The sequence below is a fragment of the Agelaius phoeniceus genome, chromosome 7 (assembly GCF_051311805.1).
Source record: "Agelaius phoeniceus isolate bAgePho1 chromosome 7, bAgePho1.hap1, whole genome shotgun sequence".
In the NCBI taxonomy this organism is placed as follows: Eukaryota; Metazoa; Chordata; class Aves; order Passeriformes; family Icteridae; genus Agelaius; species Agelaius phoeniceus.
The window spans coordinates 34,789,622-34,815,759 of NC_135271.1; the positions used below are offsets into that span (position 1 = coordinate 34,789,622).

At 51.3% G+C, this 26,138-nt stretch overlaps 2 protein-coding genes across 7 annotated transcripts in view; both read right to left on the reverse strand.

Annotated features, from left to right (window-relative positions):
- The window catches only part of LOC129122676 (unconventional myosin-X-like), a 95,412-nt gene extending 94,946 nt beyond the window's left edge, over positions 1-466 (reverse strand). The window contains exon 1 of one of the 2 annotated variants that reach the window (XM_077181520.1): positions 345-466. In XM_077181520.1, the coding sequence (XP_077037635.1) occupies positions 345-361 (17 nt within the window). In that variant the 5' untranslated portion in view covers positions 362-466. The remainder of the gene's footprint in view (positions 1-344) is intronic. The other variant, XM_077181519.1, reaches the window with a different exon arrangement.
- Positions 467-1,888: 1,422 nt separating this feature from the next.
- Positions 1,889-26,138, reverse strand: part of SLC4A3 (solute carrier family 4 member 3) — a 33,802-nt gene continuing 9,552 nt past the window's right edge. For 4 of the 5 annotated variants that reach the window (XM_054636509.2, XM_077181525.1, XM_077181524.1 and 1 more), the window contains 20 exons: positions 25,271-25,605; positions 24,707-24,849; positions 23,939-24,150; positions 17,921-18,072; positions 17,121-17,301; positions 16,452-16,587; positions 16,176-16,350; positions 15,665-15,761; positions 13,763-13,947; positions 11,988-12,201; positions 11,459-11,680; positions 10,993-11,141; positions 9,405-9,599; positions 8,755-8,961; positions 8,074-8,163; positions 6,298-6,464; positions 5,666-5,919; positions 5,254-5,423; positions 4,612-4,785; positions 1,889-3,890 (listed from right to left, as the gene is read on the reverse strand). In XM_054636509.2, the coding sequence (XP_054492484.2) occupies positions 3,813-3,890; positions 4,612-4,785; positions 5,254-5,423; positions 5,666-5,919; positions 6,298-6,464; positions 8,074-8,163; positions 8,755-8,961; positions 9,405-9,599; positions 10,993-11,141; positions 11,459-11,680; positions 11,988-12,201; positions 13,763-13,947; positions 15,665-15,761; positions 16,176-16,350; positions 16,452-16,587; positions 17,121-17,301; positions 17,921-18,072; positions 23,939-24,150; positions 24,707-24,849; positions 25,271-25,605 (3,536 nt within the window). In that variant the 3' untranslated portion in view covers positions 1,889-3,812. Of the gene's footprint in view, positions 3,891-4,611; positions 4,786-5,253; positions 5,424-5,665; positions 5,920-6,297; positions 6,465-8,073; positions 8,164-8,754; positions 8,962-9,404; positions 9,600-10,992; positions 11,142-11,458; positions 11,681-11,987; positions 12,202-13,762; positions 13,948-15,664; positions 15,762-16,175; positions 16,351-16,451; positions 16,588-17,120; positions 17,302-17,920; positions 18,073-22,787; positions 23,175-23,938; positions 24,151-24,706; positions 24,850-25,270; positions 25,606-26,138 lie in introns of those variants that run through there. The other variant, XM_077181526.1, reaches the window with a different exon arrangement.

A 26,138-nucleotide genomic window follows, 5' to 3' on the forward strand; every position in this document is an offset into this window, starting at 1 on the left:
ACCTCACAGCAGCATTGCCTCCTCTCTGCATGGGAGCTCATGAGAGCCATCTCTGCCAAGCAAGACACAGCAGCTTGTGACCAGGTATATCTCAGATAAAAGTATGTACCTGGACAGGGGAACCTTACACAGGCACAGATTTGTCCCAGAAGTGACTCAATCACTGCTGCAAAGAGTCCCTTTGGAGACCAGTCCCAGCACAGGCACCTCAGAGAGCCAGAGGGCTGGAGAGCCTTGAGGGGATGATGAGCTGGGAGGGATGGGGCAGGGGCACAGGGCAGCAGCCAGGAAGGAAACCTCCCAGGGAAAGGAGTGAAGGCCAGACAAATTACAGGAGCACTCACCTGTACTGAAGAAACATGCTGTCCAAGCCTGTGCCCAGGATTCAGACATCCCTACTAGGAAAATATCATTTGCTAAGACCTGTGTGAGGGAGAAGAGCTCGATGGAGCTTCATCTCTTCCCTGTAGTTCTGTGGCAATGTCTGTGGGCCCGGCAACTGGCTCTGGGAAAGGCAGGCTGCAGCACGAGGGACATGTCCAAACCTGCTGTTCCCATGGGAAGGAAGGTTTGTGTCCATGCTTGGAGAGGGCAGGTTCCTCCCCTGGAGGTCAGCAGGCCCTGCTCAGCTCTTTCTTCTCTTCCTGGTGCTTCTCCTGGGGCTGGTGAGTCCCTTCTTTTGAAGGGACAAAGGGGAGGTGGATGGAGGGCAGCAGACCAGCAGACAGAGAGCATTGGGCTGGGGCCGTGGCAGGGATGTGCAAGGTCCCCAGTGTTCAGCAGCACTTGCTGAGGGTGGTCCTCGACATCTGCAACAGCCAGCAGGACCCCAGCACCCCTGAGCTGGGGCTGCTCTTGGAGCTTCACACACAGCCATTGTCCTGCTCAGCATCAGCTCTGCCCTCCCCAAAATGGGGCAGTTCACATCTGAGCAAACCCACTTGTGCTGGGGATTGCAAACCAGAGCCACTCTCACTCCTGCCAATGTGAGGAATGCACTGTGCTGCCACCTCCTGCCATTGTTACCTGCCCCACACCCCCCAAACCCCTCCTCATGGGGAAGAGGAAATAAGGTTTTCACATTTTATTGTAATGAAGTTTGAGTGTTTGAAAAGCAGAGACAAAACCCTCTGCAAGAACTTTCAGACAAGGAAAAGGGGAAACTTTGCCACTGGCCTTTGTTCACAGTTTTGTTGTAGAAATGGCTTTAGCTAGCAGTTTCCTTAACTTCCCAGCCACATAGCCATGTGAATGGCTGCCAGTGGTATCTGACAGAGGTGTGCCAGTCCCTCCTGGCTGCAGAGAACAAAAATAACTGGAGAAGATAACTTGAGTGTACTTGAACCCAGGTGGCAGAAACAGAAACCCAAACAGTTTGCTTAAAAAACACAATTGCTTGAAATAATAAGGTTGATAATTTTGGGAAAAGAACTTCTATTTTAAAGTCTCTGGACAGGTTTACTTTTGTAAAAATAAACCCCTTCTCATATAGCAAAGAGGGAGAAACTTCTGGTAGAAGTGCAGTCCTGGACTAGCATGAGTCCCCTATGAGGGAGCAAGTGAACTCTAGCTCAATCCCAGACCACCCCCTGGAGAACTGGTGGCAAACAGGCAGGAGAATGTGTTTCTTGTGGTTCATGTGGTGAAACATGGGGCTCATCATCCTGTTTCCAGCAGCCAGTGTGGAGGCTGAGTCCATAGTAACCACCCTGCTCAATGATGATGACAGAAAGCCCACCTCCATGCTGGTAACATGGTGACAGTCCCTGCTCCAGCTGGGGCTTGCTACCTTGCTGGCTGTGGTGGGCAAGGAAGTTTTGTGCTGGGGAATTTCAATCCATTTAATTTATTGCCATTGGTGATAAAACCAGAAGCATAGAGCCAGAGGCACAGTTCCTGTGAAGAGTTTATTGGTGTAGCTGTTTCCACTACAGTCAGAAGAGTCACAATGCACAGAAACAACAGGCCTCCTACACTACACAGGGAGGACAGGACACACACGGCCACAGACACACAGAGACACTCGTCTCTCTGCCCCGGGCCCTGTAGGGGGCCAGGCTGTGGGCAGGACCTGCTGTGGGGGAGGCTTCTTTCTCTGATGGGATATTTCTACAGCCTCCCGAGGAAGGCATTGGACCCTCCCGGTAATGAAGCACCCACCATCTCTCGCAGGAGCCAGGCTGGTACGTGGGAATGGGGGCAGCATCTTCTCCCAAATCCAATGGTGAAGTGAGCATCCCAGCTTCCTCTGGAAGAACAGTCCAGCTCTGACCATCAGGAAGAGGCTGAGCTGCCTTTCTCTCCTGGAACTAACCTTGGAGTTTCCAGGGGGAGCAAGGGCACCATCAAACAGTTTCTGGGCCAGCTCTGAACAAAGGCTGCCAGCTTGGGGACACCCCAGGGAACAGGTCTGTCAGGTGGGATACACAGCAAGTCCCACCTGAACGCGAGGAAGAACTTTACTGTGCAGTGACTGAGCACTGGAACAGGTTGCCCAGAGAGACTGTGGAGTGTCCCACCCTAGAGATATTGCAGAACTGTCTGGATACAATCCTGTGCCATGTGCTCTGGGATGACTCAACTTGGGCAGGGAGGTTGGACCAGATGATCCACTGTGGTCTCTTCCAACCTGACCCATTCTGTGATTCTGTGGAGCTGCCCAGAGGTGATGGGGGCTGAGTGCTGGGCACCCTTAGTGCTGCTCCTTCCCACCTGGAGGACACTGCTGGACATGAAAGGCAATCTCAGTATGGCAGCAAAACTGGGGCTGGGGTTTCAGTGACTTCCTTGCAGGCTTGCAGGGAGCCAGACTCAGTGGATCACTGCACAGGGAAAGGGAGGGGACCCAAAGGACTGTTTTGTGCTGCAGCACTACATTTCTTGTGTAGCTTCTTAAATATGGTTTGTTCTCAGAGACAGGAATGTGGGGATCAGGAACTGGGACACAGCCCTGTGGTGAGTGTTTACTCTTGCAACCTCTGTGGAGGTGCAGAATGGCAGAGGACTCCTCTTAATTCCTGCAAGAGGGCAAGCATTCAAGGCTTCTGAATACCTGTTTGTCTCCAGCCTTCCCTCCCTGTGCAGTTTGCCTTTGGAAATAAAGTTGGGAAAATTGAGAAGGAGAGGAGCCAAACAGCCTCTTCCATGTCAAGCAAGAGCTGAAAACAGTCATGTGGGAAGGTGACTGGACAGAAAACAGTCTGGAGGACTGGGTTAGGGTGCCAGTCCCTCTTTGCCTGTCTGCCAGGCTGCAGCAGCCTCGTGGGCCAGAAGCTGTGGCAGAGGCCCAGTGTGAGCACTCCTAGAAGGGGGCAGAGAGAGCAGGAGCAAGGCATCTGCCAGCTGAGTAAGGAGGTTGCTGGCCTGGGAGAAGAGGCAGCTTCTAGCCCATTCCTGTGAGTGCTCAGTGTCACATGCTGAGATACCCAAGCTACCCAAGCATCATGGTAGTGGAGGGGAATGCAGTGGAACCAGCTGGCATGGTTCCCCTTCACCGCCTGGAGACCAGGCACAGGCTGCCTCCAGCAGGGAGGGGACAGACCCCTGACCCAGGGGCACTCAAGACCCACACAGCTTTGGGATGTGAGAGGCATCTCTCAGCACACCAGGTCCAAGAGGAGAGAGACTCACAGCCTCTGCTGAGCGAGCGATGGGGCAGCCAGAGCCGGGCTGCATCCTGCAGGGCTATGGAACAGCCATTCATTGGTCCAGGCAAGAGACAGTGTGACTCATGGCAAGTCTCCAGTTAGTTCTTGGGAGGGGTGAGCAGGCCTGAGCCGCCTGTCTCACGAGCTGGGAGGGCAGCTCCCAGCTCACACAGGCATGTGCAGCTCGTTGTACTCGTCCCGGCCATCCTCATCGAAATTTGGCTCCGCATCTTCCGAGTCCAACTGAGAAGAGGCAGAGACCAGGCTATGAAGGCCACAGCTGCCCCCACTGTGGGGTCAAGCCTGGCACAGAGGGGTCAGTACACAGCCACCCAGTCAGCTGAGCTGTGCTGGGAAAAGCAAAGCTCTTGCTCCTTCCCCTCCCAACAGGCTCCTTCTTTAAACCCTCATGCCCATCCATGCGTCCCCAGCCCAATGCCCTTTCTATTCTAAAGCCTGGGGCTTTGGTCCAGCACTGCAGCTCCTTCCTCTCCCCCTGCTGGCAGCACTCACTTCTGGGTGCTGCTCCAGGCTCTCCTCCAACAAAAGCTCAGGATATTGACAGCAGCAGAGGAGCTGCCAGCTCTTGAAGAGCTGCCAGCACCCTGGCACTGTGGTTACGTGCTGAAGTGCCTACAGCCATAGGCTCTGATGTGCTGCTGGGCTGTTCTTGCTGCTGGTTCAGTGGGGAATTGGTGTGTTTCTTGATGAATGAGCCACAAGATGGAAGGGGAAATCCTTATTCCAGGCCTCTGCCTGGTAGGAACCTGTTTCCTTGCCCCAGGCTGCCCATCCATCTCTTACTGCACTCCCAGGGCTACAAGATCCAAGGAAGCCATCCACCCACTTTGCTATTGAGCAAAGACCCTCAAGGCTTTGCTGGCCCATGATCTCCCAGCCTTTCAGGCTGCCAAATCTCCTCAATCTCATTCCAGTGTTGCAAGTTAGACTGAGGACAGCTCACCGCTTTGAGCTCCCTGTCGTGGAAGAAGCGGGGCAGCACGAAGCGTCGCAATGGCACTGTCATGATCAGGACAAAGGGGAAGGCCAGCGATGCCACTGTAGATTTCACCACCCAGAGCAGTACAATGCAGGCCAGTTGAATGCAGGTGAAGAGATTCATTCTCCAGGTCTTCACCTAGTAGGTAAATCCAGTCTAAGAACACATTATCTTTCCACACAGATTAACAAAGACCTAACTGGCAAAACAAAACTCTTCTGCATAGCATAGTACAGCAGAGTACTGCAGCTGCAGAGTCTATCCTCCTTTACTCTACAGCCAGGTGGAACTCCGTAACGCATCAGCCTCTGTGCTACCTGGCAGCATACCCACCAGGCAAGGCAGTGTCCCTCTACCCCCTCAAGCAGTGCATCAATCCTACAAATCATCTGTCAAATCCATACAATATCCTGGCAATACACTCCTGGATGGAGCCTGCCAGCATTGTACCACCTCTCTGCACGCCTTGCACTTCTCAGCACAAACTTGCAGCCAAGCAGGATCACTAAGCCAAGTATCACTCAAACAAAATGCCATCCTCCTGTCACCTGTTTCTTCTTCCTCTTCTCCTGATTACCTCGTTCTGTGCAACCTGCCTTTGCTCACCTTGACAACGTAGATGTGGTCAGGGTGGTGCTTGGATGGCATGAAGATCAGGAGTAGGCGCTCGTAGAGCTGGATGCCGGTGAGCGATGTAACCCCCATGTAGAGGAAGATGCCGAAGAGCACGGCCAGGGGGATCTGCCTCAGCATGTTCCCCATCACAATGGACAGACCTGCACAGACAGAGCTCAGGGCATGTGTGTCCCACACCAGCCCCTCCACAAGGCACCTCAGCCTCCCCACCTCCTCTGTGCCCTGGAGCACAAGGGAAAGGAAGCTCAGTATGGGTAGGTGTGGGCACTCCTGCAGTGAGCAGGCAGAGCATGGACAGGCCCATGGGGCAGGGACACTGCCAGGAGGTTCGAGTGCTCGGTGCTGACCTCTCCCCTCCCTTGCTCCCTGAGCAGAGGCTCACCGACAAGGGCAGCAATGAGCACTCCGGTGACACGCTGCTCCTTCACCTCCTCGATCCTGGGCTTCTCCCCGGGTGCGATGGCCTTGCTCATGACGGTCAGGGCGTTGACGTGCGTGACGGAGCGCACCGTGGCCGCCGTCAGCCAGGGCAGCCCAAAGAGAGCGCAAAGGCCCCCCATAGTGCCAATGAGCAGAAGGTCCAGGTGGAAGCCAGAGCCTTTCAGCAACTTCCTCTCCTTCTTGCTAACAATCAGACTGGAAGAAAATAGAGCCTGGGTCAGTGCAAGGAACAGGTCAGAGCCCAGGGACAGCACTGCAGCTGGGGACAACTCGCTCTCTGGAGACAGCACGCATGGGGATAACAAGAAGATGGCTGAGGAGGGGCATGGTGGCTGCCAGCCTCAGGTTAGCAGTTTCCTCCTGTGCTTGGCTGAGGCAGTCTCTACCACACTATTTGCCAAGAGGGGAACCAAAAGAAGACAGGAGAAGCCAAGGTACAGTCTGAAATGGCCAGGATCCTGCTCTTGCTGTTCCTCTGGGATGTCTGTTGCATTTCCAAGTGAACCAGCACCCATCCTGGCCTTGCCTGTCTAGGGGTTAGCAGTGGTTGAGGTTGGAGGGGGAGGTACTCACGTAGTGATCTGTGTCTCCATGAAGATAAGAATGAAGACCAGGAGGGCAGGGATGGCAGAGGCAAACATCATCCACAGTGGAAAGGTCCCACTACTGCCCATGGGGTGGATGAACCAGCCACGCTTGTGAGGGGATGTGACCGACAGGCCGGAGGGGACATTCAGCTTCTGGTGGTGTAGTTGCAAAACCCAGCAGTTACTCATTAATACAAACAAGTCCACAGCCTCACACAGCTTTGATCCTCCTGCTCTCCCTATTCTGAACGCCTCAGATGATGGGATAAGCCACCCTGAACTGAGCAGGACTTTCTCATGGATAATCCCCTTCAGTATAAAAAAACCCATGTTCCTTAACATAGGCCTGTGTCATTTCCTTTCAGCTACATAAATTCCCTTCATTTTTTCCAAGAGACCAAGGAAATATCTTCTCTCAGGAACGTTGCTCCCATGTCAGTCCTTGCAGACCATGGTTAAAATGCTTCCTTGACCTCTGCTTGGACAAATTAGGTGTTCTGAACTGCTTACCATTTTCTGAGGTAGCTTTCTAGACTTTCCAAGGCTTTTCTGAGATGTTTTACAGCATTGTTTTTGAAGTGCAAACCCCAGAAGTGGTCACATTCTGTGAAATGACCTCACCCTGACCATGTTCAGAGGAAATATCATGTTTGTGCTCCCATCAGACCACACAGACTCCTAGCTGTACATCATCCTGACCCTGCGTTCATCAGCATTTGAACCCTTGGCTCTGTGCTGCTCTACAGCAATTTCTGCTATCTGCACTGCAGGCAGAGTTTATGATTTGCATTTATGTTAATCAGCATAAGTATGAATAATATTTCTGGAATGTTTGTCCTTGAGTTAAGCTGTGTAACTAAGTACCATTTTCTCGGAAAGCTTTGTACATTTGCTGAGTTAATACCAAAATGATAATGCTTTTGATATTAACTGTAGAAGTGTAGAAGGGTATGAAAAGAATGTAACAAAGTGCGTGATTTTACTAATGTCTGATAGACTGAAATTTTTCATTGAAATTCAAATGAATAAAAATGCATTTGGATTCCACCAAGCCTTGAGCTGTTTTGATAAAAAGCTTGCATGATGAACAGGAAATACTTTTCACCCTCTTCCCAATCTTAGTGCAAAAAAACCCAAAAAACCAAACCCCAAAAAACAAAAACCCAACCCAATATATAATTCCATATCTACTGAAAAAGAAGAAAAAAATAAAACCTGTGAGATATGTTTGTTCGATAACATTAAGTTATGAAACTTAAGTTTGTGCATAAACTGGGAAAAAAGTTGTATTTGAGATAAAGTTATCAAAATATTAGTATCCTACCATCAAGGAAAGAATAAGTACATTGCGTACTAAACTCATGACAAATACCCCGTTGAAGCTATTCTACATGCCACCTTCTTCAGTGTGCATAAACAGTTTATGTCTTGTTGATTGAATGCAAGTGTTTAATGATGCAAAGAAGGAACGAGCTGCATTGAATCTCCCTGAAGCCCCTAAACTTTCCCCTACTAGTAGCTAGAAGAGCAGAAGGATACCAGGGCACTCCAGTCCCTGTAGCTCTGGCCTCAGCCTCAGCAAGACCCTTGGACCTTCCCTTCAGCGTGGGAGTGAGGATGAGGAGAATGTTTCTGTTTGCTTTGTGCTGTTATAACTAAAGAGGCAGGAAATAGAAATTCCCCTTTGCACAAGAGCAGGCCAGTGCCACAGGGATCACTGCTGGGCTGCAGGAAAGGCTCCAAGGGCAGTGCTGGCACCTACCTGTGTGTATGTGTCAGTGATGGTGTAATCCACCAGCACCATGACCAGGATGGAGATGGGGATCCCAAAGTCTCCGATGATCCGCCGCGCCTGCAGAACACAGACCTGTCATTAGCAAAAGGAACAGGCCAGCTCCGTGCATGCACAGGGAGCCTATGGCAAAGAGAAGCCCCAGAGGGGGCCAGCATCACTCCAAACCTGAGCACTCCTGATGGGCAGGGCAAGGAAACTCAGCCTTGACCCACAGGGCTGTGCATCCCACTGCCCACACAATATACTCTTATATGACTGGCTAATTGCTCCTGCTGGCCTATTTAGACAGTGCTCCAGGTACTACACAGATACCCTGCATGTAGAGAGATGTCCAAAGAGAAAAAGTTGTAGGCTCTTCTTCTTATATTCTAGTTTAACAGACTTGTATCCAGTCCAATGAGCTTTCCCCAGGTCCAGAGGACTTTCCAGCAGCCTCACTGGAGCAGGACAGCACAGATACCATCATCAACAGTCTGCTCTTGTCTGCACCCTAGGGTAGGCTACCATCCTTCCTGCAAGGTATTTAAAGGGTTTCTGGTGTTTCTTTGGGGAACGTCCAAGTGTTCTGGGGAATAAAGATCTGTAGCCAGAAGCATTATTATTTGTTTGGTGTGTCCCTTCTCCTTGACAATCCCACAAACATCTCACCTTTCCTCCTAAGAAGCGGCTGTTCTTGAACTTGCGCATAAAGAAGGCAATGAAGAAAGTGCCTAGCATGAGGATGAGGGAGAGCAGAGCAGTGTTGGGCTGCATCCTGGTTCCCATTGATATCGTATCCGTAGAGAGCACGCTGGCATTCAGGCTGCTCTGCACGTTTGGTGGGTAGAACTTCAGCAAAGGATGTTCTGCAAACACCTGAGCGGGTGAGAGAAGAAGCAGACAAGTTACCACAAGGAGGGGCAGGGGGCACTGTCACTACTGGGGCAGGGGGAAGTGGAGCTGTCCTGCCCTGTGGAGAGGTGAGGGCAGTAGATGGTGGGCACAGACAATCCCAGCATCCGTCACCTCGCCTCACAACCTACCCAGCTGGAGAGGGTTGGGGAGAGAAAAGTGGCCCCTCTTTAATGCCTCCTGCTGGAAGAGAAGGGGAGAGAGACATTAGGGCTCTTCCTGCCAGTCTCCGTGGTGGCACAGGAGCCAGCTGGGCTGAGGCGTGAGACCAGCAAAGAACTGCTCTGCAGAATGTCTAGGAAAGTTGTGGCTGAGCTGGCCCTGTTCCCTCGCCTCCTGTGTGCTAAAGCAGCAGGTTCCTAAGGGATTAAGAGATGCAGCAGCCCATCTCCCCAGGGAAGGTTCACCTTGTACAGTTTGTAGAAGGTCTCATAGATAAAGATGAGGGAGATGAGGAAAGCAAAGATCTCCTGGGTGAAGGGCGAGATGTAGCGCACCAAGAAGCTTCCTTCTGCTGCCACGATAATGAAGATGAAGACGATGAGCCACAAACCAATCCACACTCTGCCTGTCAGATACTCAATGCCTTGTGTCTGGCAGAACTGAAATGGAAAGGGGAAGGAGTTACTCATGTCTCCTCAGGCTGCCTCCTGCATCCACTCCCCATTAAGATCAAAGACTGTCCTGGAAAAAAGCATCTACATCTGCTTGGGCATCCAGCACAGAATCAGTCAATTCATGGCTAGAATCACAATTAAATTTGCAGACTTTGCATTAACACCTGACAGCTCACACCAAGCAGGTCTTTACTGCTCCAGTCTTTGTAACAGTCCCTCCTTCATGCTCTGCTGAAGCCAGCCCATGCATAACACTCCCCATCCCACCCATATGGAGGTGCCATTGCTCAAACACAGCTCTCCATTGTTCCATGCACTCACCAGCACAAGCCTGTTCCCTACAAAGGAGAGCCTGAGCATCCTGCTACATCCCACTGCATAAAGGCCATGATCTCACACAGCACCCTGTGTACAGACAGTTGTATGTGTGTGGAGAAAAGGCCCCAGGCTGCCACCACAGAGGAGACCATCTCCACTGCATCTTCTCATCTACACATCCCAGCTGTTTCCAGGACAAATCATACCCCTCCCTTTGCAGCCTTCCTCAGTACCAGCACAGGCAGAGGTACTCCTCTGTACACAGTGACTGGACAAAGCAAAAGTGGTCAGTGAGAAGTGCAGTCACAGGAGAGCAGAGAAATTCCCACTCTGCAATAGCATCACCAGCTCCAAACTCTTGACAAGGTGAAAATCCAGCTGTAGAAAAAAACATGCTTTTCAAAGACACAGACATGCTGGGAGTCAGAGAAAAGGAGAAGAATTAGATCCACTGCTTGAAAGTACAGTGATACAGGGATGCTTTCAAGAGCAAAGAGGTCATGCTACTTGAGAAAGAAACATATCCATCCTGGCTGGCCAGGATATCTCTCCACACACCCTTGGGCTCATCCTTAGAGGTGGGATTAATATATGTGGCACGTCCCAAATGGGTGGTACACTCAATGTTATTGAGCTCCCATAAAAGGGAGCTCGACACAGATGAAAGTGGTGAAATGGACTTCAAAGGAAGTCCCAAGAACAATAAAGTTTTAGGATGCAGCTACAAGTGCTCATTATCCCAATGAGCTGCAGCACAGGGCTGGGGGACAGTGCTCTCCTCACAGTCAGCATGTAGAGGAGTGCTGTTATCAGTGTCACACTTCAAGGGATAATGATGGATACAATGGATACAGCAGTGGGAGGTAGAAGTCCCTGTAGTGAGACCTGCCAAGGGTCAGCAGAGCCAAGGGCAGCTCTGGCTGAGCTGAGAGCAGCCTGGAAGGACTCAAAGAGTTCACAGTAACAAAGACCCTTTGTAGAGCTGAGAAATGCCAGCTGCCCTCTCCAGAGCAAGGACAGACTGAGCAGGTGCCAAGCACAGACACTGCTTCACATATACCTTGTAAAAAGCTTCTTCAAACACCAGCAGAGGCCCTGAGAAGCCAATGACCAGGAGTGGCTGGGCTCCAAGCAGGGAGAAGAGGATCCCTAAAACCGAGGTGGAGATTATCAGCTCGGAGACCCCCATGAGACCCTCAGTTTTCTCTCCTGGGAAAGAGAACAATGTATGAGTGTTACAGCCTGGACACAGGCACCATCACCACAGACAGGCAGTTCTGGACAGAGGAGGCAGGTCCCCATCCCATCAGTCAGAGGTGCCCTGTGTTAGGCAGGGAGCATGGAGGGAGCCCTGGCAGCCGAGGCTGGAGAGGCCAAATGGCAGGGAGGGAACAAGGCAGCAGCCGAGGCCCAGCACTACCACTCTCCCTGAGTGAACAGCACCAAAGCCCACCCCAGAACAGCATCACACAGACACAGCCAGTGTCCCAGAGTGCAAAGAGCAGACCAGAAAGCAGGCCCATTACCTAGGAGTCCCCCGAAGGTGATGGCAGGAGAGAGAGCAGCAAAGTAGATGAAGAGAACGGCTGCGAGACACTGGCTGTGCAAGGCGTCTCTGATGTCACTGAGGTATTTGGGGTACCTGCGCTTTATGTCCCGAACCAGACCTCCAAAAAAGATCCCGGTTCGCTTCAAAGGGTCATCCTCAGCTTCCTCCTCTTCTTCCTCAGCTTTCACTTCACACAGCTCTGGAGGTGCATGGAGGGCAAGGCTTCAGCAAGGAACACAGCTGGGCCCTTGGGCTGTCCCTCTCCCCAGTACCTCACAGAGCAGCACTACCCTGGTGGGCCCCTGCAACAGTACATCCCACTGCCTCCAGCTGTCCCCAGCCACCAGAGCTGCCCACAGTCACTGTCCTGCTCCCCTTGCCTGCTCCTCACTCCCCACTGCAGGAGCCAGGCCCTGCTCACCCTTCTGCCAGGCTCTGGGAGGGGAGGGCCCATTGGTGCACACAGGGCACTAGGCACAAACTTGCCCAAATGTGAATGGAGAGACCTTTGGCTTCCTGAGCAGTGCCCTCCTTCATGGACTTCTGCTCCCTCTCCTTCCTCTTCTTCAGTAGCAACTTCTGGAAGGTGGCAATGGATTTGAGCAAGTCTTTCCCCTCCACCTCTGATGGGGGAATGACAATGCTGCAGTCCAAGAACTCGTTGATTGCATTGAGGAGGTCTTGACGGTCATCTGCCATGTATGCAGCCTCATGGAAGTGCTGGAAGGGGCAGGGAAAAAGAGAGAGGGAGAAGGCTCAGACCAAGACTAGATCCAGCTACTACAGCCCGGAAAGACAATGCTTGCTGTGACCTTTAGAGTAACATTCTCCCCCTCCATCCACTACTCATCTCACTACTGCCACTCTGTGACCCACACTCCTGAATCCCACCTCCTGTTTTGAGGGAGAAGCTGGTAGAGCCCTAAAGCATCACAGTTATAAAGCACAAGAACCCTGAAATGAGCAGGGAGCATAAGAAACTCTTGGGAGTCTCCACATTGGAGACAGAAAGAGAGTGAGAAAATAGGCATCTACAGCATGAGGGAAGCCATGCAAAGGAAACTAGACAGAAAAGGGGAGATATTTCTGACAGCAAGAGCAGGTTAGCAAGGAAGGACTAAGGAGACCAGTCAGGGAGCTGCTGGCAAACAGGTGGAAGTGCTGCAGTGCCTCTGGAACATGCCTCCAGAGAAAAGGCTGGAGGATGATGAATGAGTGAACAGCCTGTAAAGGAGGTAGGGGACAGCTAAGGTCCCCGCAGCACACAGACTCCCTGGAGCCACAGCTTCAATGTAAATGATACTGTGCTCTCTCCACGGCGCCAGGACTGTGTAACCTTGCTGTGGCCAGCCCTGGCTGCAGCAGCTGGCTCCGCTCTTCCAGCAAGAGGACCAGAGACTCAAATGAATGAGGTCAGCCCACAAACACAGCACTGGAGCTGGAATGGCACCTCACCTCTTCTGGCTAAAAGCACATTCTCAGCTGAGCCCCACACAACTTCAGGGAAGGAATCTTTCAGTCTTGCTGCCTCCAATGCACTTTTTCTGATTGAGCCTTTTAGTCTCCAGTTCAGTGAAAGTTGTGCAATAGAGGCAGTACAGGAAGGTTTGTTACTTGCTTATAGTTACATGGCACCAGCAGGAAGAACCTGTGAACCTCTGATCCTCTTGTGCTGGATGTATGCAGCAGATGCTCAGATTGTTTCTTTGCATTTAATTCCTTACCAAGGTAATCAATTTCACTGCCATCTAGACAGATGGGGGACTTCCAGCAGTGCACTTGCTTGGCAGAAAAACCTTCCTGTCTCCTCATCTCTCCAATATGGATGTGCTCCTCTGCATGGATGCCCCAGCCATGGGACTCAGCTAAAAAAGCTCCATCTAAACACCTGAAAATGGTCCCCAGGAACTGCTGGGTTTTTTGTTAGTGTAGTCCAGGCCAGGTGCCATGGTCACAGGCATCACTCAGCTTCCCCACCTCTCTGTGAAATGTCAACTGAACACCACTCCTCTAACCTTGGGACATCCTTTTCTCCTGCTTTTACTCATGGTCCCTTTCTTCACCCAGCCTAGCACACTCTGTCACAGCCAAATAAGTGTCTGTCCTACTCTTTCCTCTCCACTGGAGCATTCTACCTTGGCCAAGCCAGGCTGATCTTAAAAATCCCAGGTTCTCACACCTCCCTACCCCATCTGAACCCTTGCACAGCTCTCATCTAAGGGCTGTCTTCTAAGGAGCCAGCAAAGCTCCCTCACAGCATCACTGCCCATCAGCTCCTCACCTTGTCAGACATGAGGGTGGAGATTGAGCGGCCAATTTCGTGGTAGTCCATGTTGGTCTGGCTAGGTCCCAGCAGCACAAAGATGAATCTGACGGGAATTGGGACCTCCAAGACAGATTCCAGGAAGACGGCCTCATTCAGTCGGACGAAGGCCATGGTTGGCTGCTCCAGAAACTGCACACAACCTACCAGGGGGCAATGTTTGGAGCAGAGTTAATCATTGGAGTGAGCTGTACTGGGCAGCCTTTAACAGCAGAGACAGGGGTTTTGGAGGTTCCTACAAGCCCTGCAGTCATGTACTTTCTCCAGACCACTGACACAGCACTGAACTTCACACTGAGGACTGCTCCAAGTGCTTCACTGATCATTCAAAAGCAGTGCTACTTTCTTTAGCCTCCCAGTTAGCCCATTCTCAATCCCTTACAGATGGGCTCTACTTACACTATAAAGCTCTAAGTTTAAATCAGAAGGTTTTTTCCCACTTATGGAAGGAAACCTCTTATATGTTGCTTTTATCGAACAAACTTCTAATCTCATCAAAGAATGAAATCAGGTTTGTTTGACATGACCTATTTCCCATAAACCTTACTGCTTGGCAATAATTACATTCATATTCTTTAGCTCTTTAATAATTGAATCCCATATTAGCTCTGCCACTATGCTGGCCGAGAAGGATGTCAGGTTAAACAGCCTATAGGAACTGGCTCACTGTTCTCTCCTCCTTGAGCTATGAGCTTTCTCTGTTAACTGGTACCTTCCCTGTATTCCTAAACTATTTTTTTCAGAGAAAAGTAAGTCAGTGCTCTAAAGACTCATAGGTGCAAACTGCACATTTTGTTTTACATTTTGTTTTGTCTGCATCTCGTCAGTGCTTGGCAGTCTCCTCGGTTCCTAACAGATTGGGAAGTACTCCTGCATCCTCCAGTACACCAGCCACTTCCTTCACATACCCAGCACAAATGTTTATTGAATACTGGTATTTCACTGGCATTATTACTGATCTTTCTGCCATCTGTGTCCAGCAAAGAGCTGTGCTCTGTGTCAGGCTGGCAAATCTGGGCCTTCTGAGAGTCAAAGCAAATCCCAAGACACAGCCTTAGCTCAGAAACAAGCCAATGTTTAGTTATTTAAGTACTCAAAAGTGCACTTATGAACCTGTTTTGGCCTCATCATGATTAAGCATCAGTTTGGTTGAGTTGCCAAGCCTCTTTCCCTGAGCTTTTAATCTACTGGGTAGACAATGACATTTATTTTGCTTGCAGTGTAGTTAGGTTTGCTGAGAAGTTAATGCCAGCAAAGTGCCAAGAGGAATACTCTTGCAATCAGAAGGCACCAAGCCCACTAATGCTCAAGCCTGTCTGCTCACGGCCCTCCTGTACAGGGAAATATGTCCTGGTAGTGCTACAGTCAATACCTGAGACCTTGCCACTAGCCAGGCCCTGCTTCTGTCAACTCAAAGCTTGCTGGCCACACAGCCAGCAGCCAACACTGGTCAGGGACAGGGCCCAGCTGCTGGCAAGGTGTTAAGAAGCCAGACAGAGAGCAGCAATGGTCAAGGGGAAGGGTCATGGCTTGGCCATCAGTCCCTCAGGCACCACTCACCTACTTCTGAGTTGCAAAACCAGACATACCGTGAGCCTGGCAGGACTTCCACCCCTAAATTGGGCCCCAGCTCCCAGGAGCAGCATCCATCAACCTCTTTTTTAATTTAGGAAAAGAACTAGCACGGCAGGCCTTATATTTGCTATAAAGATGAAGATGAAGATGAACCATCACCAAAGGAGGGAGTGTACCAGGCTCACTCCCCAGCTGAACATGTATGAGAGGACCAAATATCCCTGGGGAGTGAGGGCACACCAGGATCTGCACTAGTCACTGGGGACTCTACATGCCACCTCTTACCCACAAGCACCACTGTGGCCTCTGCATCTTCAGGGATTTTCTCCATCAGCTTCAAGTATTTACGATGGCCCTCAGAGTTATGAAGATGTGGGTTTTTCTGCCAGGAAAGAATACAAATAAGTAAGGGTGAAGTCCCCATGCTTTGGTCTCCCTACACAGCCTCGCACTCCACTGGCACAAACGCAGCTGGGCTTGCCTTGGCTGCACACCCAACGCCTGCTTCACCGCAAGGCATCCTCACAGCAAAGGCCACCCTGCAAGTGCCAGGGCTGCTGCTGCCATTACATGCTCAAGCAGACATCTGCATACAGTGCAAAGCCAAGACTAGGTACCAAAATAATAATGCAGCAACCCGATTTCCAGTGCTCCAGGTGATCCAGTCCTTGCATTACAAAGTTTCCCCACAAAGGGGCTCAGAGGTGGGCACCATGGCCTGCTGGCAGCCAACAGCTGTCCCCAGAGTGTGGAAAAAGACACAGTAACCCCCCCCCCCCGCCCAGGTCACCCTCACCTCTTTGCACTCAGTCTCGTTGGCCTTGGGGTCAGCCATCTCAATGCGCTCTTCCCCCATGAGGGGCACACACGTGTCCGTGGTGTGGTTGTGATGGTGGTTCCCCACGATGGAGTTCATGCTGGAGCTGGAGTGGTTCCTCGGGAAGAAGCCCTCTTTCTCATCATTGGGATGGCTGAGGGGAGAGTGGTGGCCATGAGGGGACGTGCCTCCCTTGCCACCTGTGGCTCACAGATAACCCCCGGGCCCTGAGAGCCCGCATCCATATGCACCCACCTGTGCTTCAGCAGCAGGGCACGCAGCACGTTGGCTCGATCTTCTGCCCTGATCTGGTCAGAGATGATCATGGTCTCCACCATGAGGTGAGCAATGCCAGGCAGAGTGGTCTGCTCCAAGTCAAGGAGGACGGCACCTGCCAGCATGAGGGGAAGAGCCCTGCTCCTAGAGTGCAACATTCCCCATTGCATTCACTCTGAGGACACAGCTGTTCCACCAGGAGCCAGGCTTTGGTTGGGTACAGATTCAGCTGAGAAATGCCCAAATGCCCCATGTCCTTTCTGTAAACCCTTGCCCCAAGAGAACCCAAAAGCTCCAAGATGCAGTGGTAATTCTGGTATCTCCTTTCATTTCAGTCTCCCACTCTGACTAAACTTGCTGACCACATCAAAGATGGGTCCAAGGCCTGCTGGCCAAGGCATAGCTGGGGGCTGCAGCTTCCATGTGCCTGAGACCAGTGAAGCAGAGTGTGGAACCAACACAGGCACCCTTGAGCTAATGCAACCCTGAAAACAGGCTGCAGGTTGTCTGTCTCCACAGACCCTACATGAAGCCTGGACACAGATGTTGTTTCATGCCTCCAGTGAGGGACCTAACAGTGACAGAAGCTATCCAGCAAAACCTGTCCTAGAGCAAGAGACAAACCCTGGTCTGCTCTTCCTCACTCACCATGGGCAATAGTCTTCCTGAGCTCCAACAGACTGCGGAAGGACAGTGAAGCCACATGGGGCTTCCCCCACCTTGCTGTATCCTCCTCCACATCCTCCTCAAACTTGATCCAGCGGGCTGTCTCCCTCCAGTGCATCTCCTGGTTCTTATCCACCACCAGCTCATTCAGCTCCACAAACACCTAGTGTGGATCACAAGGACACGAGATGCATACAGCTCTACTAGCAGCACACAGAAAGCCTCAGCTCTCTTCTCAAGGTACTGCCTGGTCTGACATGATACTGGAACAAACCTTCCATGGTTTAACCACAGGTTTATTGCACAGAAGCAGCCAGGATAAATATCACCGACAGCATGGCAGGAGCTTCCATCAGCACATGGAGCACCAGAAAGCTCCAAGTCACATGATGTGGGCAGAAAAGAGAGAATAATGCAATGTGGCATCCCTTTCTACCAAACTGCTGCAATTTTGTCCTCTGCCTTCCTCTTGGTGTCCCCCTAAATTTCCCACACTTAGCAAAGATAGTGATGTTACTGTGCTGCCAACTTCCACAACAACATCATCATTTCTGTGACTTTTAAATGTCTTTCCTAAAGTCAGAGCTTTGTGGTTACAGGAAAATCTCCCCTTATATTGAAAAAAGTCTATTTTCAGCTCTCATGGTAATGGATAACAGCATGAAATGTCACCCTCAAGGTCATGTAAATAATTATATTGAAACACATCACTTTATAAATTGCATGTTTCTAGTCCCGATTTATGGCTTCTGAACAAGTGTGGGAGGACAGCACATGGATACCTCGTGGGGCTTTCTATCCAACTTCTTCTTCTTCTTCTTTTTCTTGACAGATGGAGTTGATGCTAATTTTTTACTTGTCCTGGTGACCTGACTCCGAGATGGTTTTTTCATCAGATGTCTCCTCACACCTGGGTTATCTTCAAAGCGGTGGCCTGAAGACACAGGAAAGGAAAAAAAGCCACCAATTTGTCTAATGGATATACACTGTCTGGCAGGGAAACACATCCAAGCACGTCCTTTGCTCATTAACTTAGGCTATCAAAGCCCTGGCAACTGGAGAACTCACCATCCTCTGCCAGAATTCTGAAGATCCTTTCTGCCTTATTTGCCTACTTTCATCTCTTCCAGAGATGTGAGCTAACCTCGTCACAGAGAAGGCTTCCTCCTCGGCTGTGCTTACACTTGGGGCTTCATCACAAATGCTTTTACTCATGGTACTTGAAAAAGTGGTGTGGGAATCCTCCCCATATTCCCCCAACAAAAAGCAACCTGCAGCCGTTCCTGCACAGTTCTGCACCCACACAGCAAAGGCAGGCACCTGGCTGGGCCTCACCCCTTGCACCAGGGAAGGCCTGGTGCTCAGCAAGCATGAAGGGCAGTGAAAGGGAAGGATATTTAGCTGCTGGTCTGGGAGACATAAGGAAATATCAATGTCTGTTTTATTTAATTGTGTGACGAGACGGTAGGATAACACTGCAGCCTGGGGCTGGCTCGGAGGCTGGCAGTGAAGCTGAGCTATCACTGCTTCTAAATGATCCGCAGTGCTGCTGTAATGCCCTCAAAAAGGTCTGAGTTAGAGACTGGCTGGCTGAGGCAAAGCCTCACAAAGTGTCACAAAGGCTGTTAAGGCTGCTCTACAGACCCATCACTGTGCTGCTGGCTAGCCAGTGCCCACCAAAATGCAGCCACAACCATGCTAGCCTTTTTGCAAACCCAGAGAAACAGCACCAGGCAACAGCCTGCCACGGAGGATTTCCCTGGACACTACCCAGGGACAGCAAGTGTATCTTTCTCAGCACAGACAACCCACAGGAATATGGAAACCCTCAGAGCCTCATTACAGGACAGGCAGGCTCACCCAACTAGATTATGGAGTCAGGGCTTTTGATCAGCTTTGGTCAATTGAGGTTTGCTGGCTGTGCTTGTAAGACAATGCCAAGGTCTCCTCCCTGGCAGAGCAAGGGCAGTTTTCCATTGGCCAGGGTGAATGTTCTGCTTGCATATACCTTTCTGCACTTAGCTGCAAGACCTGCAGCTTTCAGGGTACGAGAGACAGTAAAAAGCACAGGGCTTTAAGTCTGAGTGGCCTCTTTGATGTAGCAGAAAAGTATCTGTACACCTCTGGCATGGAAAGACACACCCGGCATCAGGCCAGGCATACCATGGTCTTGCACCTTGGAAATCTGGGTCGCTAAATTAAATATAAAAGGAATCAATACTGAGCCTGAGGGCATTTTCCCCCATTGGCTGCCCTGCTGATGGTGGGACTCCTCCCTGCTCCACTTACTGCCCTGCAATGTCGATAGGAGCCAATACCAGCCCAATAACCACTACGAACGTTTCTGGGAGCCGGGCACGTGTGGGGCTTCCATGGAGTTTCACATGGATTTCTCAGTTCCTGCATGCACAGCAGCCACTTCAGCACACTCAGTATGAGCTCATGCATGAAACAAGCAGTCCAGCATGCAAATGATCTTGGTATCTGGCACCTTTGCTCCAACCCCTGCAGCTTCTGATTCTCCTATGCACCCTGGGACTCCTTCTCTCTGTGTCCCTGGGAAACCAGGCTCCAAGTACACTCTACCCAGCAAGACAAAGGACAGCAAGCTTTCCTCTCAGCAATGACAACTTATTACACAGTACTCTTCGACAACAGCCCTAGAAAGTATCCACAGTTTTAGCCAGACAATGGCTGGAGGACAGATAAAAAGCAAGGAGCCACATTTCCTGACAGCACCTCCAGTGACTCCCACACTCACTGACAGGGACAGGAATCAGAGTGCTGCAGGGTCAGAGAGCATTGGTGAAGGCACATCTCCAGAGCCCTACCTACAGCAGACTAAGGAGAGATCTACTTTGCTGCTCTTCCTTGGTAGTGTTTTGGCTACTGAGATGCCAGTTGGGGGATACAACTTATAGGAGCAGGGTGGGCACCTGATCTTAATTTAGGAGAACCACTGGCTTTGGAGTCCCATGCAGAACCCAGCTGAAGTGGTCCAGGCTGCTCTACAGAGACCCTTTCTGTGTCCTGTAAGGTTGGTACCTTCCCCAGTGAAAGTCAAGCTCAAGAGAGCACCTAAAAGTCTTTATTCAGGACAGGATCTTAGACTGAGACCAAAGGGTGATATGCTGAGGCATATGTCTGTCCTTCTTGCTTGAAGCCAAACTCCCCAAGGAGTGCTGCTCTTGCTGTAGCTCCTCTCCAGTGCTCCCCAGGATCTGAGTGTGAAGACAGTGATGTCAAAGGACAGAGAGCAATTCCTATGGTAGCTCCACTACAATGAACTGGTATGTCACCCTCCCATACAGCATCTCCTAAAGTCTCTTCCAGAAGATGATCTTGTCACGTTAGCTTCCACAGTCAGATTTCTTCAGGTGAACAAGTTCCTCTTCCACCAGCTTAAATCTGAATATGACAAATATGACTGCACTGGTTAAAGTCTTCCCCAAGAATGCCTTTGCTAGCAGGCAATTGCCTTCAATTTACACCTTCAATAGCTCCTGCTCCCCTCCTTTCATTTCCCTCAATCCACAAGAAGGAAGACCAGAAAGAGGCATCCAAGTATTTGTATCAGTACTAGACAGCAACCTGCTATCCTGGCATCACAAGGATAATGCACACTGCCCATCCACCCTAATGCTTAAGTTATAGCAAGAAAAAAGACTTTAAACTCAGACTCTTGAAATATATAAAAAGATACTTAAAACTCAGATTCTTGAAATATATAAAACTAGACTAAATGAAATGCTAATCAACATACTGTAAGACACAGCCCCATGCTGGCTTCTGGAAAAAGCTACTGCCCTGTCCTGCACAGAGCCCAAGTCTCTCCTGGCTGATGCTAAGTTCAATGTGATAGGGATAGCTCATCCCTGCTGCCAACCAGGTGCCAGGTCCAGCACTCCCCATGCTCCAAACACTTTAAAGAATGCAAGGAGACCAAGGACTCCATTCTGTTCAAAATATATTCCTTCTGGATCTGAGTTGGTCCTGGCAGAGGCATTGCCATGGAGTAAATAGCTGGGCAAGTGGCACTGGCTGAAAGTGAGCTGGCTCTGCACAAAACAGACTCTGGTGTCTCGGCCATGTCTAACTCTGCCATACCTCTCTGCAGGACTAATCCACAATGTGGAGTCATTATACAATTAAGAGTTTACTGTACAGAGCACCTACAGTATTAGCTGTAGCAATCAATGAATGTGTTAAATACTAGAAATCCCAATTTCCCCACTTTGTAAGTGATGCATTATCACACCCTGCAGAGTGATCTGCCCCTTCTACCTTCCCAAGAATATCCATGTTTTCCAAGGTGAACCTGGAACAATTTCTTCACACTTTTAATTTACAGCTCATTCAGCTTGGGACAGATGATGGGACCAATTTGCTCCAGGTTTCTATTTTGAACTTTGCTACTATTATATGCCCTATCAATTTACAGTAACAAGTAGCAGAGTTGTTACTGTAACAGCCAGAAGCTAATCCCCACTAGCTGGTCCCTGCTAAAGCACATAGGCAGACATTTTTTTCCTGAGGGCTTGTAAAGATGGAACAGATGACAAAGAGAACACAATATTGGGACTGAGAGGCAGGGCAAATTCAGTTTTTTGCCTGAGATCAAACAGTCTGTGGCAGAGGCAGAAGCTGAACCAAGGCATCCTGAGCTCCAGTTACAATCACTCTGCTTTCCCACTCTTTTGTGTAAAGCTGTTTAGTGGGCAAGTTCTGGGACATCATCCTCCCATGTGCACTCCTAAAATCCCTTGAAAAATTAACACATGATCCAGATGATGATATTTGGACAGTCACCCATGAGCCATGGCTATGAACAGTACCACTCCCAAGGTGGGCCACCTTTTAGCAACATGCACCACGGAAGGAGCCCTGTGAGAGATGGGAGTCAGGCTCTGGTTTCTGCATGGTCTCTGAGACAGCTCAGAGACTGCTCTGCAAGGGATGTGAAGGTACAGAAACAGATGCAGAGAACAGGAAGACATTCTTGACTCTCAAGATTCCTATTCTCTCCTTCCCTGCTTTTCCCACTCTTGCTTCCTTTCTTCCTCTTTTCTCCAGGCACACCAGCCAGCCTGCTATCAGCTAGTTTCACAGCCATGTTCAAGCATGCAGATACAAAGCCTAGGTTATTTTTTTTTCCTTTGGGCAATTAGGCTACGGTGCAGAGCTAGAACCTGATACCCACCTCTGCTGTCAGATCCGCACCTCAACTCAAATTCCAGGAAAAAGAGCAGCAGCACACTGTCACCTTGTGCTACAAATGGAAGGGGAAATCTCTTTGTCCTTACACACCTCAGAACAGCTGCTTTTTCTCTGCCCACGGCATGGGCCACATCCTGATAAGCACAAACAGCAAGATGCAGCTGTCTCTGGAGCTGCTCGAGCGAGACACTCAGGGGAAAGCACCTCAGCACTATAACACAGATTGTAAGACCTCACACAGACACACAGGCCTCAGGCAGCTCCTCTGGTGTCCCCAGACACACAGTGGGGCAGACTGCACTTCCTCTAAACCAGAAGACCAACCTGACATGGAGAGGGTACAGACAACAAACACAGGAGGGGGGTTATGCACTTGTAGCAGGGGGCTCTGATCTACAGCTGCAATCATGGGGTCACTGCTCTGGTACTTACAGGTGGGCTCCCCGCCTGGGTAGCCCAGATGGTTTCTGATGGCCTCCCATAAATCATAGTCTTCAAAATTGAAGGCAAATTCATCAAAGTCTTCATAGCCGAGTGAGTTGCGAATACAGGTGCTTATCACTACCTCCGGGCTGCTGCCCCCTTCTGAGTCCTTTGCTGGCTCCTCTCGCTCTTGAAGGGTTGTCATGTTGTCCTTGTGAAGGTCAGGGGTCAGGTGTCATGAACGACACGCCTTCAGATGAGGAGCCAGGACAGCCAGGCTGACGTGTGGGAAGCAAGCTGCCCCCCTGGGGGATTCAGCACAGCCCTGGGGCCAGCCCCGGTGCCTCGCTCCCCTGCTCACGGGGCATGAAGGTGCCGGCTGCAGCAGCCCCGAGGACTGATGAGGTTCCAGGAAGACTGGCTCCACCCAGGGATGCTTCTGCCGGGGGCTGCCCACCAGCTCCTCCAGAGCAGGGTCCTCGCTTTCCGTGGGGTCTTGTGATAGATGCCCAGGGATGCACCACCCGTGGCCCGGGCACAGCCAGGCTGCATGTGCAGCACTGCTTTTCTCCCTCACTCCCCTCTGGTGTCTCCCTCCCTCTCCAGCCTGCAGAGCAAGCTATTGAATTCTCCATGTCCTCAGGCCCGGAGCGTGCATTTCCATGACGTCTCTGTCTCTGTCCTCGTGCCACGCACAGGGGCAGTCCCCCTCTGAGGCGCTCCAGAGGAGGCAGCTGCCTCTGCAGGAGAGCAGAGGAGAGGGGAGGCTCCTCACCTCAGGTTTTCTGCAATAGCAGAGCTGGCAGCGTGTCACACAGAGGGCTGATTGCTGGGAAAGTGTGTCAGGAGAGGAGAGAGCTGGGTCTCAGGGAAATGCTGGGAACCCTGAACTGGAGAGGACAGGGGGGTGGGTGGTGGAGCAGGCATCCATGAGGTAGGCGGGAGTAGAGATGCTGAAAACATAAGGATCAGCACTGTGGACAATGCAAAGCTAACAGAGATGAGACACTGCTGGGAAAGAAGGATCTGGGGAACAGGAAGGTGAGGTCCTGTGACAGGCTGAAGACCATGCCTGAGGCTGCTAGGGGAGAGCAAGAGAAGCACAGGACAAAGGGACACACACACACACTGGTAACACAGGTAGTGTTGTAAAGCCTCACTTTTCATGCCATCCAAGTCAGCAGACGCCAGCATCTGGGCCTCGGCCTCGTCAGTGGGGACGCGCTGGTAGGCCGCGCTCTCCAGGGTGGTCATGCTGCCGATGCACATCCTCTCCTTCAAGTCATAGGTACCCCTCTGGCCACTCGCCACCTGGCCCCAGGCCTTGCGCTTCTCCCACCCACGGGACAGACGCTCTCGAGGCCCAGGAGGGCTGTAGGAACCAAAGAGACTGACAGTAGTAAGCAGGGTGAATGACAGTGGCCTCAGGGGTTGGGGTCCCATGGCCCAGCCCTGACCAGCAAGCCCCTGAGAAGGAGTAGGGCCAGGAGTCATCTTCTGCAAAACCTGAAGGCTGCTCCTTCTGCTCCTCCTCTTCCCTACCACAGAGTGGGATCAGCTTGTGCCCAGTGTCAGGGACCTACCCGAGTCAATGGCCCCATGGTCCCCTCCTGGGGCTTCCCAGCCAGCAGCTCAGCATGACAGCACAAGTTAGCTGGGAGGAAGGGTACTCCAGGTGTGCAGCCCAGTGCCTCTAACCCTGCACTATGGGGATCCCATGGACCCAGGGAGGTTGCAGGAGTCCCATGGAATCATCATCCCACCAGAGAGCAGCCCTCTTGCTCACAGATGCTCTCTCTCTGGGGCCATGTCCCTTCTGACCCATCAGGCAAGTTTGGGCTAAGCACAGCCACTGCCCCTGGGGACAGACTCTGTGCAGTGACCTTGAGCCAGGCAGAGCAGCAGGCAGCTTGGCACTGCTCACCTACCTGTGGAGAGAGGCAGGGCCCTTGTCCTGCAGCAGGTCAGCAAAGCGAGGCATGGGGGACAGGATGCCACACTCCTCCTCCATGTGGAACTGCGCGGGGGCCGCAGTGCTGCTGGGCTCCTCCTCATCGCTGCCAACGGTGAACTGCAGAGACAACAGCCCTGACAGCAAGAGCTGGGCAGGCAGCCTTCACCCCAATCCTTGGCACACAGGTCCTACCCAAAATGGGCCACAGTGGCTTTCCCCACATGCCCCATACCCTGGGACTGCTCATACTGAGCCCTCCACTGTACTATAAAACTTAAGAACAGACACACTCATCTTCCCCCATGGGTCTTACAGCCCCAAAATGCTCATGCACACCCACCCCTGCATCCACACCAAGCAATGACTTACCTGTCACTGTCCTTTGGTGGCCATCTCTACTAGGCAAGGACAAAAACACTCTTCCCACAATACTGCACAGCTACAAGTTCTTATCCCTGAGCAGCATACTTGCTGGCACCCTCCTACCACCTCCCTCCAGACTCCAAGCCCCATCCATATAGGCACGTCCTGGCCTTGCCTTTGGTTTGCTTGGGGACTCCAGCTTAGGGGATGTGTCCTTCCCACGAGCTTCGGCCTCAGATTCTGCAGAGATTTCTTTCTCCTGGACCTCCTCTGCCTCAGATTCTCCTTCTTCCTCTTCTTCTTCTTCCTCTTCTTCCTCCTCTTCTCCTCCCTCCTCGTCCTCTTCCTGGATGGTGGGGGTCACCTCTGAGGGAGGTATTGAAGTTTTCTTCTTTTTCCTCCTTCTTTTTTTCCTCCTGCTGGCACGGGGTGGCCTCTTTTGGAACTTGAGGGCAGAAGGGAGGTGAGTGGAAAGGGGATGATGGATGTGGTGCGAGGTTTGGCGGTGGACTGAGAGAGAAAAAGAGAGTCAGGGGCAGGAAGAGGCTGGGAGGAACCTGCCAGGCGCCCCTCCAGGAAACAGCATGGTCTGAAGATCAAGGGCCAGGAAGGGCAAGGAGAGCCACCAGCCCACAGGGACATAGCAAAGCTCTTTCACTGATGTGGCAGGCTGTGTCCAGCCTGGGATAGGTGGGGACAGAGCCCCTGTGCAATGCCAAACCACCCCAATACAGCTCCACTGCCCTGGGGAAGGCAGCACTCTCCCTGTGGTGCCAAAAGCCATTTGCATGGCTGTGCAGAGCTGCAGTGACCTGCCACAGGCAACATCCTCTTCCTAAACATGGGGAAATGTTTCTTGCATCCTCAAACAAGCAAAATTTGGGCGCTTTACAAACTTTTTAGGGACATTAGTTAGTGGTTAGGCCATGGCTTAGTGGTGGACTTGGTGTTAGGTTTACAGTTGGACTTAATGATCTTAAAGGTCTTTCCATCCTAAATGATAATGATTTCTTTTCTGCATAATGTTTCTTTGAGTTGAATAG